This window comes from Temnothorax americanus, unplaced genomic scaffold, assembly GCF_048541705.1.
Source record: "Temnothorax americanus isolate GAGA-0224 unplaced genomic scaffold, ASM4854170v1 Scaffold139, whole genome shotgun sequence".
NCBI classification, from domain to species: Eukaryota; Metazoa; Arthropoda; class Insecta; order Hymenoptera; family Formicidae; genus Temnothorax; species Temnothorax americanus.
In genome coordinates, this window is record NW_027509274.1 from 195,785 (window position 1) to 209,407 (window position 13,623).

The window sequence follows — 13,623 nt, forward strand, 5'->3', positions numbered from 1 at the left end:
AACAATGTTATTTAATTCGTGTAAACTGTATTTTTTATTTTTAATATAAAAAAATGCAATATTTAATATGTAATACATGTAAAATGTTTGAAAAATATGAAATACATATAAAGTACGTAAAAAATATGAAATACACATGTGTAATATCTTTATTATAATATTCTTTCCAATACTGTGTAATATAATACTCACAATACGTTACGTTATACTACATTCACACACATTCGTACATACATACGTTATACTACTACTACTACTACTACTACTACTACTACTACATTATACAGGGTGCCCCACAATTGTTGGTACTTTTTTCATATTTAGATAGAGCGAGCCAAACTGAGTCGAAAAGTCATGTACCATTTTACAATTTTCGCAATAGTTGACGAGTTATTAATGATTAAAAATCGACGTATTAGCCCGCCCACCGCCAAATCCAAGCGCGCGGCGAGATGCGGCCGCCCCGCGGTCGGCGCGCGGGCAGTTGTTTACTACAAGCGGCGATGATTACGCACGAACGGCGCGTAACGCCGGGCCCCTGTCCTAAGCGATGATATAGTTTCTCACCTTTTTTAAATAGAAATAAAATTTTCTAACAACATAGAAAATTTTTTTGTGCGTACGTATGTACATATGTGTGCACATGCATACACCAGGAAAATATCAATTCTACTGCTTAAAAAAGCGATTACTCAATTTACCTTTTTTTTTAGTAAGTAACGGTTGTCTTTAAGCAAGAATATTTTCTTGATATTAGTCTTAAAATGTACAAATTTTAGAAAGAGTCTTTATTATGTACTCGAAAGAAGAATTTATACTTCTTCAAAGAACATAATAAAATTTTATCAAAGAAAAGTCAAAATAATAAATAAAATAATATGAGGACCCTCGAGATTAAAATAGGAGAAGGTTATGAGGGTCAGACGCAGATCACAGTGCGTAATATCAGAAATAAGTGATTTATTCGTCGTTTTGATACATTACATCGATCCGTACGTTTCGGCTCAGTTTTGAGCCATCTTCAACGGTAGTTACAAAAATTAAGTTACACGTTCTCCGTACCGTATGGTGAGTTTACTTCAAAGTATCAGAAACCAATTGATCCATATCTGTAAATTTGTTCAATTAATGTTGAGATATTAAAAAGATCCCTTAGGAAACTCACCATTCGGTCTGAAAAACGTGGAATACAGAGCCATGTATACATAATGAATACTCTCTGCGAGAAAATTTGACGATCTTTATCGACACGACACATGCACAGCAATGATATGAAAGGTCTTGCAAGAAGAGGCATGTCGTAGGTCAACTCACCGGCGAGGATTATAACAAAGCACGATTTGACACCGTCTCAAAATGACACGGATTTTTTGCATCATGCATATGTCACGGTTTTGAGCAAATTGTAATCCATGCTCATGAACTTTGGTCGTTGGCAAATCGGGGTTTTACTATTGGTACATGCAATATTGTGACGGTGTCAAATCGTGCTTTGTTATAATCCTTGCCGGTGTGTTGACCTACGACATGCCTCTTCTTGCAAGACCTTTCATATTATTGTGTGTCGTCGACAAGATCGTCAAGTCTTCTCGCAGAGAGTAGATATTCATTATGTACGCATGGCTCTGTATTCCACGTTTTTCAGACCGAATGGTGAGTTTCCTAAGGGATCTTTTTTTAATATCTCAACATTAATTTTAAACAAATTTACAGATATGGATCAATTGGTCTATGTTTCTGATACTTTGAAGTAAACTCACCATACGGTACGGAGAACGTGTAATTAAACTTCTGTAACTACTGCTGAAGATGGCTCAAAGCTGAGCCGAAACGTACGGATCGATGTAATGTATCAAAACGACAAATAAATCAGTTATTTCTGATATTACGCACTGTGATCTGCGTCTGACCCTCATAGCCTTGACTTCTCCTATCTAAATAATTAGCAAATTGAATTTTTGTTTTAATTTTGTATTCTTAACTGAAGAATTAAATAATTAGAATGTAGAATATTATTTATTTTAAGTAATATTATCAAGAAAACATTTTTTGTAAAGATCATCGTTACTTAAAAGAAGAGAAAACTGAGTAATTGGTTTTCTTAGCACTAGAATGATATTTTTTTACGTGTGCGTATACGGCACGCCATTTTACTATTTAATATCATCATAAAAATTCTATCAAATTAAATCGATACTTAAAGAAAAAAAATTATTATTATGTCTAGACATACTTATAATTTATCGAATTATTATTAAGCTATAATTGAAAATGCAGAATTACAATTATGTTTAGAAAAAATATTAATTCTGAATTTATTTTACGTTATGACATAAACAATTTTCGGGAATATTAAAAGTATGTACATAATTGTAATTCCCGAATTTTACTTATGTACGCAATTTTAATACTTGAATTTCTATTATGTACACACAATCGTAATTCTGGAATTACTTTTTTTCTTTTGGTAAGTAACGGGGTTCTTTAAGAAAGAATATTTTCTTGATAATAATCTTAAAATGTATTCATCACAAATTTTAGAGAAAGTCTTTATCATGTACTGGAAAAAAGAATTTATACTCCTTCAAAAAACATTATACCATTTTATCAAAGAAAAGTCAAAATAATAAGCAAATCAAATTTTTGTTTTAATTTTATAATTTTTATTGAATAGTTAAACAATTAGAATTTAAAATATTATTTGTTTTAAGTAAAGAGAGTGATGAGTGTATTTTAAGATTATTATAAAAATAAAATATTCTTTGCGAAGATGACCGTTAAAAGAAGGGAAATGGAGTAATTGGTTTTCTTAGTACTGGAATGATATTTTTTGCGCGTGAATTGTGCATGAATAGCAATCGCGATATAAGATCGCGAGCCAAAAAATAATTTTTTTTTCTGTGGCAAGAAAATGATAGAGCGCTATCATTTCCACACCACCTTGCGGTAGATAGCATGGCGCATTTTTTTTTAAGTAGTGTCCCCAGTAGGTTTAATCCACTTTATAAAAATATTTTAATGCAAGAACTGTTCGAAGTGCTCAAAAAATATCATTCCAGTGCTAAGAAAACCAATTACTCCATTTCCCTTCTTTTAACGATCGCATTTTCGCAAAGAATATTTCATTTTTATAATAATCTTAAAATACACTCATCACTCTCTTTACTTAAAACAAATAATATTCTAAATTCTAATTGTTTAACTATTCAATTAAAAATATAAAATTAAAACAAAAATTTGATTTGCTTATTATTTTGACTTTTCTTTGATAAAATAGTATAATGTTTTTTGAAGGAGTATAAATTCTTTTTTCCAGTACATAATAAAGACTTTTTCTAAAATTTGTAATGAATACATTTTAAGATTATTATCAAGAAAATATTCTTTCTTAAAGAACCTCGTTACTTACTAAAAGAAAAAAAGTAATTCCAGAATTACGATTGTGTTGTACATAATAGAAATTCAAGTATTAAAATTGCGTACATAAGTAAAATTCGGGAATTACAATTATGTACATAATTTTAATTCCCAAAAATTTTTTATGTCATAACGTAAAATAAATTCTGAATTAATATTTTGTCTAGACATAATTGTAATTCTGCATTTTCAATTATAGCTTAATAATAATTCGATAAATTATAAGTATGTCTAGACATAATAATAATTTCTTTTCTTTAAGTATCGATTTAATTTGATAGAATTTTTATAATGATATTAAATAGTAAAATGGCGTGCCGTATACGCACACGTAAAAAAATATCATTTTAGTGCTAAGAAAACCAATTACTCAGTTTTCTCTTCTTTTAAGTAACGATGATCTTTACAAAAAATGTTTTCTTGATAATATTACTTAAAATAAATAATATTCTACATTCTAATTATTCAGTTCTTCAGTTAAGAATACAAAATTAAAACAAAAATTCAATTTGCTAATTATTTTGATAGGAGAAGTCAAGGCTATGAGGATCAGACGCAGATCACAGTGCGTAATATCAGAAATAACTGATTTATTCGTCGTTTTGATACATTACATCGATCCGTACGTTTCGGCTCAGCTTTGAGCCATCTTCAGCAGTAGTTACAGAAGTTAAGTTACACGTTCTCCGTACCGTATGGTGAGTTTACTGATTCAAAGTATCAGAAACATAGACCAATTGATCCATATCTGTAAATTTGTTTAATTAATGTTGAGATATTAAAAAGATCCCTTAGGAAACTCACCATTCGGTCTGAAAAACGTGGAATACAGAGCCATGCGTACATAATGAATATCTACTCTCTGCGAGAAGACTTGACGATCTTGTCGACGACACACAATAATATGAAAGGTCTTGCAAGAAGAGGCATGTCGTAGGTCAACACACCGGCAAGGATTATAACAAAGCACGATTTGACACCGTCACAATATTGCATGTACCAATAGTAAAACCCCGATTTGCCAACGACCAAAGTTCATGAGCATGGATTACAATTTGCTCAAAACCGTGACATATGCATGATGCAAAAAATCCGTGTCATTTTGAGACGGTGTCAAATCGTGCTTTGTTATAATCCTCGCCGGTGAGTTGACCTACGACATGCCTCTTCTTGCAAGACCTTTCATATCATTGCTGTGCATGTGTCGTGTCGATAAAGATCGTCAAATTTTCTCGCAGAGAGTATTCATTATGTATACATGGCTCTGTATTCCACGTTTTTCAGACCGAATGGTGAGTTTCCTAAGGGATCTTTTTAATATCTCAACATTAATTGAACAAATTTACAGATATGGATCAATTGGTCTATGTTTCTGATACTTTGATTCAGTAAACTCACCATACAGTACGGAGAACGTGTAACTTAATTTTTGTAACTACCGTTGAAGATGGCTCAAAACTGAGCCGAAACGTACGGATCGATGTAATGTATCAAAACGACGAATAAATCACTTATTTCTGATATTACGCACTGTGATCTGCGTCTGACCCTCATAACCTTCTCCTATTTTAATCTCGAGGGTCCTCATATTATTTTATTTATTATTTTGACTTTTCTTTGATAAAATTTTATTATGTTCTTTGAAGAAGTATAAATTCTTCTTTCGAGTACATAATAAAGACTCTTTCTAAAATTTGTACATTTTAAGACTAATATCAAGAAAATATTCTTGCTTAAAGACAACCGTTACTTACTAAAAAAAAAAGGTAAATTGAGTAATCGCTTTTTTAAGCAGTAGAATTGATATTTTCCTGGTGTATGCATGTGCACACATATGTACATACGTACGCACAAAAAAATTTTCTATGTTGTTAGAAAATTTTATTTCTATTTAAAAAAGGTGAGAAACTATATCATCGCTTAGGACAGGGGCCCGGCGTTACGCGCCGTTCGTGCGTAATCATCGCCGCTTGTAGTAAACAACTGCCCGCGCGCCGACCGCGGGGCGGCCGCATCTCGCCGCGCGCTTGGATTTGGCGGTGGGCGGGCTAATACGTCGATTTTTAATCATTAATAACTCGTCAACTATTGCGAAAATTGTAAAATGGTACATGACTTTTCGACTCAGTTTGGCTCGCTCTATCTAAATATGAAAAAAGTACCAACAATTGTGGGGCACCCTGTATATTACGTTACATACATATACTATACATACGTTATACTATACATACGTTATACTATACATACGTTATACAATACATATGTTACACAGGTATTCGATAATGTCCCCACGGTAACGTATCGGTCGAATTAGGTATAATGTATCGCTTGTCGTCGTACGGACTCAGAGCGATTTTTGTTTCGGATACGGTGTACACCTCGTGTTTTTCGGACCTTATGCAAGCCTGCTGTCGCTTCATTTCAATTTCGTCTCGCAGAAATCTCGTGTAATCGTCGAACGTTATCGACCTGGCTACGACGTTGCTCTTGATACCTTTCGCTTTTTTACAGTCTTTTTTACCATCCACTCGCAAGGCATACATTTTCGCCCTGAGTCCGACGAATTCGGTCATGATCGCACCGTTATTCTCGTCCTTCATCAAGCCCGGCACTTTTTTGTTCTCGAGCGTTATACCGTACGCGTTGTCGATAGCGTAATCGCTCGTGTCGAATCTAGCGATATCGCGTTTCACGTTCTCGTACACATCCTCGCACTCGATATGATATATCAGACTGTCCGTATCGGTATACATAATTCTACACTTGTCGCGATACAGGGGAGACATGTACTCGTGATGAAATTCGTACAAACAGACTTTCGATATGTCGAGAATGCACATGCCGACGTAAATAGGTTTGTCAAATTTAACCTCGAGTTTTCGTAGTTCGACGGCTATCAGATTTTCTGAAAAAACGCTCCTGCTGTGAAAATTTGGTTTCGAGATCAGTGCCTCCGCGCCGTATCTACCGTTCCACTTTGTCACTAATTTTACATCGACGTGATTTCGAACGTTCTCCATCGTTTTCCCGAAAACCGCGTTGTTCATCAATTTATACAAATTTTTCTCGAAATCGTTTTTGGCCAGTGTTCTAAATTTTGTATTGAGTTCGATGTAATTGCAAAGCCATGGAGATTGAGCGAATTGCAATACGCGATGAATTTTTGTGACGCGAAGACCGTGGCGCGTGCATTGCTGTAGGTTGCGGTAGTGTGTGATATAACGCTTCTTATCGTACAGCGTGGCGAGAAGTTTGTCCTGCCGTTTGCCGGGTGGTTTATCGCGCGTCGGACAGAACGGTAGGTCAGCGTGCGCGTCGTGTTTATTCTGCGGATACTCTAGATCGACTTCGAGAATGTAACCCGTGGGCGAATCCAAAGCGATCGCGCTAAACTCGAAATTCGAGACGTCTTCGACCCATCGAAAGTCTGCATAAGGCAATGGTTGACACATTGCCCAGCCGTACAAGTTGTTTACGTCGAAATACATCAGGTATGACGATGGTTTCGATGTATCGTAAGATTGCATGTACCTGTTATTGGCCTGCGCGTATCTGCCGGAACATTGACTCAGACCACCGCGTATACCGCGTTCGATGAACATGACCATGTCAATGTCCGTGAGCAGTTCGAAATTGATACCCGTATGCTTCAACATAGCGTCCCACGTAAACCCCGGTAGAGTGTAATAATACGCCGGATCGAGTCCATAACTCGCGACGCAGCTATCGCGAAAATTTTCAAAGATATCGGCCAACAGCAAGACATCGATCTTTAGATACAGATCGCTGTAGTCACCGAGAGTTCGAATGGAGAACCGCTGCCAGACGTTGACGGCGTGCGCGTAATCGCTCTCGGATACGGTGTCGCCTGTCAATGAACTGTAAAACGAGTCGCGCGATGGTAAACACGCATCCTCCAACTTTTCGACGCAGTCAATGTACTCGTACGGAAAGACACCTTTTCGCGTCAATAATTCGAAATCTTGGTCGGATAACGCGGAAAATTTTGAACGTATAATTTTTAACTTATCCTTATCGAGGAAGGATGCTAATTTTTCGAGACTCGCGCTAAGAAATTTGTACGAGTCGATGAATCTTAATTTGATGCAATTTTGGTAGTTTTTATCCTCAGTGCTTTTGACGTTTTTCGTAAATGAAATGTATTTTTCCTTCGTGATTGGAAGTAAGTCTACGCGTCCTTTGTAGGCTGTAGCTATTTCCTTGATAATAAAATGCGCGTCGTAACCCGATAAATTATGAAATACTATGGGAATGTAATGCGAATCTGTGTAATTTAGATTACAGCTGGAATGCGCGGGACCTCTATAACGACCGGTCAAGTGACAGTGATCGCGTACGCGCACGTCGTCTGGCTCGAACGGTTTTTCGCACACGTGACAGTGCGTTGCGCTGTTAAATTTTTTCCACTCGTCTCGCGTAAAATCCGCCATGGGTATATTATCGGACAAGATGTTCTTTACGTCGTGTGCTAAACGTCTTAGTTCCTCGGCGAACCACGCGACGCAATCCTTATCGCGATGAAATCGATACGCGGATAACGAGTCGTCGTACGAGCACCGCACGTAATATCCTATGCTAAATACCCGATGATGTTGAGACGTGTATGTGGACGTTGTCGGATCCGCATCCGTTTTCTCGAGGGTACATTCCAGGTCGGCGTACACGACGAACGGAAGTCGTTCCTTCCTGCTGTGATTCTTGAATCTCAGCCACTTGTCGTCCTCGCTCGGTAGTCGGATGGCACAGTTGTTTATCTCTCGGCAGTCTACTCCGTGGGCTTCTAATTTCTCGCTCGAATGAAAATAATGTAAACATCTGCAAAAAAAGAAAAAACACAATTTTGAAAATTATTATATAAAAAATAAAATATTTTATAATTTTATTAAAAGGAGTATAAGTACTCACCGATCGCAAATGTATTTTCGACCATTGTACCTGCTCAATTGCGAGCTCACGAGGCGGGATAAATTTTTTATCCACGCGAAATGTCCCACGTTGTCGTCTCGCGGGTCCTGCACGTACAGCAGATTTACGTGCTTTTCTTTCTTCCGGTCGGTGAGCCGTATCGGGAGAACGTTCGGTGTTTTCTCTCCTTCGATGGCATACACATTGATAGATATATTGTTGTGATTTTCAAAATTTTTAATCTGTTTCAAAGTCATTGGAAACTCAATGCCTTGTAAATTTAATACTGTTGTGTAATCAGGGTACGAGGATTCCCGTTCTGAATTTCTTTCGGCTGGATGTAAAGCAGCCACCACTGACCACGCGAAGCACGCATTGTCCATCGATTGCACGTTTATCACCGCTTTTTTCGATTTAATTTTTTGCGGTAAATTGATGTAACATCCCGCGCGCAAAGAATTGTACTTGTTCACGTTCACTGTCAAATTGAGTATACGCGACAACGCCCATCCGCTATCGCGTTCCTGAAACTCTTCGAGACGCGATAAAGTAGGCTCGATAACGTGTAGCTCGTACCACTCGCGCAGATCGGACGCACGAAAGAGTTCACGGTTTCCCGTGCTGACACTTTGTTCGCACGTTTGTCACCCGTCACAAACTCGCCGTTGAACACGGTGTTTATCTTTACACTTGCGTGTCTTTGCATGACGTTCCGCACACGATCGAGCACGATGACTTCGGCGTCTTCGAGAAATTTTCGCGGTTCGATGTAATTGATATTTATCACCGCACCGGTCAATACACGCCATTCGAACGCGGCATCGATCTCTCGCCACACGAGTCTTTCCGCGTTTTCGTTACCGCTACTACTACTGCCCGCTACGTGCTCACCACCACCACCGATATGTACGAACCGTCTCTGTAATCGAGTCTTCGCACCATCGAGTCGCGCGATTCTTGCCACTAAAGATGATCTGTTTCCGACAGTCTGAGAGCCGTCTGAGAGCCGCGGACGTTTGGAACGACAGTCTTCTTCGAGCTGCTCAATAAACTTCTCGCATCGCTGTTCCCATGCGAGATATTCGCCCAAGGTAGCGATTTGGTTGGATCCTTCCACCAGGTCGCGTTCCGTTTTATCGAGATGTTCCATGTTTTTGTTTTTTAATATTGTCTTTTTTAAATAACATCACATTCTTCGATGGAGCACTTGCACGTGATTCGATCGCACGCTGGACAATATCGTTTGCCACTTTGAATGCGATAGTGGTCAGACATAAAAAAATGAGGCAAGAAGTAAGGGACATTATGCTCCCAATTATCATCATCATCACAGTCACGTTCAAAGGTTTTTTGAAGCATCAATAGATGATTAGGATTATTGAGATAAGGGTAAGGGTACATATACAAACGTATCGAATTGTTCATCACCACCAATTCGACGTATTTCCCAATACCTGTATGAATCTTAATGTATGTTGCTTCACAATCATAGAGCTGTTCACAAAATTTAGACGCCCAATAGCGATAGTCAACAATAGGTCTAATTTGATACGGCACAACGTCAGCATGGCGAGCTGCACGTGATTCTTCCTCGCTAACGCACTCGTCCCGCAGCCGTCGATACACTTTTCGTCTAACGTTAGAATCCCACTTATAAGGAGAATCGGTATTGATAACGACTCTTTGTCTAGCGAAGCGTTGACCGGTTCCGCGTATACCGAGTTCGCGATCGCGAAGAAACTGCACCGGCGATATTCGTTGCACATCCGTCAATTTCACTCCTTGATCTTCTTCACGCAAACCATCGATGATATCTGTTGTAATACATTCCATTTGTATATCATCGTCAGATTTTGGAGGCTCCACAGATTCCTCTTCAATTATCCACACCATGTTGTGCACGTTATGTATAATGTCCCACTCGCGATAATGTTTTTTTATTACTTCATGCAAATCGGGCACATGTTGCATGGATATATTTGAAACAATGGAGTATTACGACAATCTGTGCAAAATTGAATGGTCATTACGTCGTACGGCTCGGTTACATGCTCTCGACGTTCACGTATGTGCTCACCAGTGTCTGGTGAAGCGATCATACACGAATAACACAAGTTATCTGAGCCGTATTCAAAATAAAAATAAATTGCGCAACACTTTGTACGTCCATCCAACGCTAAAAATTCGGGACGCGACACTATTTTTTTCATAACTTCTCTACGGTTATTGTCTTCATCGCTGTTATAGGTGCTGTCCGGCGACAACGGACGATCCTCGTCGGATGAATCTACATCCATTGTTGCCTCGAAATTATTGTTCACTGTTTTTTTGAAAAAAATGTTTTTTTTTTATACCGCTTACTCGCCACAAGAACTTTAGCCCCAAGTATCAACTTTTAAGAGCCGCGATAATGTTTTTTTTCTTATCGTGTGCAAATCGGGCACATATTACGCGGAAATATCATAAACAATGATTCACGACATCTTGAACAATACCGGCCATGCGTCGTTCCGCGTCTCTCAACGAAGTGTTTTAGGCGAGCGTACATGCCGAAATCAAGGTCCCATAGTGCAACCATACACGGAGCACATAGTGCAAGTGCACCACCCGTTGAATAATAAAAATATATTACGCAATGTCTTTCACGTAAATTTAGCACTATTCTATCGATGACTTCTTCATGATTGTCGTCTTCGTCACTGAAGTAGTCACTGTCGTCCGTTAACTCGCGATCCATATCGGAATTATTGTCATCTCCTTTATCGTGAAAAATATTCTTCTGTATTGAATACTTGACACAAAAAACTTCACCCTCGAATATGAACGTTCGCGTCGCGAAAACTAGCCGAAGACTGATCCACAAGATGTGGATCCATAATCATCCTGGCGACAACGGATGCTATGCGTTCGTATAATTATCGTTAGACATATTTTGTTTATACATTCCAGCAGCCGGATATCGGCGCTCGCATTTTGTAATATGCCGCGCCATAACCGAATACCGCCGCGACGGTTAAATCGTAATCGGCAGCGGCTCTTCCTAGAAAAAAAACATGAAGAGGACTCCGCAACGGTTAAATCGTCATCGGTGACACATTTTATCAATTGTTTACCTCGGCTATTTTATCTTCAAACCGTCGTAGGGCCATCGACGCTCGCTTTTGTAGTGAGACGCCGTAACCGAATGGCGGCTCGCATGTTCTAGAAGGGTGAGATCATTGCGGAGTCAAATGTCTAACTCGCTGTTTTGTTTATATTCGCCGATAAAATTCCAGCAGCCGAACGGCGCCGTTGTAATACCCCCGCGCCGATAAAGTGACGATCCCCCACCCCGGGGGACCACCCTCGGCGTAGAAGTGGACACCTACCCCCCCCCCCTCGGCGGTACCTCTTGTCAATACGATATGTTTATTAATATTTAATAAACATGTCCCGACACGCTCGCCGACCCCCCCCTCGCTCCCCCTCACCAACGAGTCGTCTTTCCCCCCCGCCCCGGCTGACCCCTCGCCACCAAGTCGTCCCCCTCTCCCCGCTCCCCTTCGCCACCAAGTCGCCCCCCCTCCCCGCTCCCCCTCGCCTCCAAGTCGGCCCCCCCCCCCCCCGCCCCGGCTGACCCTTTGCCACCAAGTTGTCCCCCCCTTCCGGCAGACCCCTCGCCACCAAGTCGTCCCCCCGGCGCCTTCCCCCCCCCGCCCCTCACCCCCCTCGGAGCTCCCGAGGTAGATCTCTTATTGTTTTATCTACTCACATTTCACATATAAAGTCGTTTTTATCGTTTATTGTCACTCCACGCACAAGTCCTTTTTCCGCCATCTCACGTATCGCACGCTTGTTTACATGGCCGAGTCTTTCGTGCCACACTCGTAAATTGTACGCTGCTACGTTTGCCTCCTTTTCGCGAGTTTTTACGACACGAAGTAACATGCGATAGATATCGTTATCTTGTTTCACACCAGTCGCCATTACTTCATTGTCGCGCACTATTTTTACGAGATTGTTTTTAAAGGTCACTTCATATCCTTTGTTAGTACAGGCACCGACAGAAAATAAGTTTTTCTTTAGTCCCGGGACATATAGCACATTCTCAATTCGAGCTTCGCGCCACAGCCCGTCGACGAGCCTCTGTGTGTGAACAACACCCTCTCCTGCTATACTACACTCATCGCCGTCACCGAGCGCAACTGTTCCACCATTACAAATCGGACGATAGTCTGTGAGCCATTCGCGTCGGTATGTCATATGACGCGACGCACCACTGTCGGTAAGCCAGGTCTCACCAGGTCTCACCGCGAGAAGCTGTCGCAGCTGTCTCCCGCTTGGCTCTTCCGACACACTCAGTTCACAACGCGAGCTTCGCGCCTTCTCGACCACGAACGCGCAGTCACGTGACTGTTCACTGTCTGCACTTTTCCCGCCTTTTTTGGATGGACACTCGTAAGCGTAATGCCCCATCTCGTTACATCTGTAGCACTCAACGTTCTTGTTGGCCTTTTTTCCTTTTGTCTTTTTCTTTCCGCACGACTTTTTATCGTTCTTCGCTGCTGCGAGTGCACTTGCACCGTCTTCACTAGCACCCACTCTAGCTTCTTCGCGAATCAGCCTTTCTTCCAGGTGCTGGATAGTCTGACGAGCCGGATCGACACTATCCCAAGCTGTCTGAAGAGTACTATATTTTGATGATAAACTGCCAAGGATTTTTGCTATCACAGTCAGCTCCGAGACATTTTCACCTACGTCTTCAATCTGAGCGGCCAAATTTTGAATCTTCGAGATATGCTGCACAACCGAATCACTCGGTCCCATGCGGTACTCGTGGAATTTTTGTAGCAGTAGCAATTTATTTGATGCCGATTTTTGCTCGTGGATTCGACACAAGCTGTCCCACATCTCCTTAGCTGTTTCGCACACTAGCAACGGCTCGAGCTGAGCTGGTTCCAGTGCTGTAGAAATCAGAAACATCGCCTTTGCATTGTCACGAATCCACGTTTTCGCAATGGCCGTCGTTCGATCCTCCGGTAAAGTCCGCGTGCCGTCAACAACATCGTTTATTTCGTGTGCCATAAATAGAGTGTTGATCTGAAACCTCCATCCCTGGAAGTTTGTCCCGTCAAATTTCTTGACGTTTTGAGCGGAGATGTCTTGAGACATTGTTCGATGCAAGTCACTCGCGTCGATTCACTCCACTCACGTTTTCGACCGAACGGTATAATATGGCCGACACCGCGTGTCTTCTCGCGCGTTTACGAGCTCTCTCCCTTCTCACAATTTTAGACCGCA

The 13,623-nt window shown here is 40.5% G+C and overlaps 2 protein-coding genes across 2 annotated transcripts; both read right to left on the reverse strand.

Moving 5' to 3' along the window:
• Window positions 1-5,606: 5,606 nt before the first annotated feature.
• On the reverse strand, window positions 5,607-6,627 carry LOC143894381 (uncharacterized). The gene has a single exon (XM_077400575.1). It carries the CDS (start codon window positions 6,462-6,464, stop codon window positions 5,682-5,684), a length of 783 nt encoding a protein of 260 aa, XP_077256701.1. The 5' UTR covers window positions 6,465-6,627; the 3' UTR covers window positions 5,607-5,681.
• Window positions 6,628-7,811: 1,184 nt separating this feature from the next.
• Window positions 7,812-9,493, reverse strand: LOC143894392 (uncharacterized). The gene is made up of 2 exons (XM_077400581.1): window positions 9,048-9,493; window positions 7,812-8,970 (listed from the first exon to the last, which is right to left on the reverse strand). Exons 1-2 carry the CDS (start codon window positions 9,491-9,493, stop codon window positions 8,340-8,342), a joined length of 1,077 nt encoding a protein of 358 aa, XP_077256707.1. The 3' UTR covers window positions 7,812-8,339.
• Window positions 9,494-13,623: the final 4,130 nt, after the last annotated feature.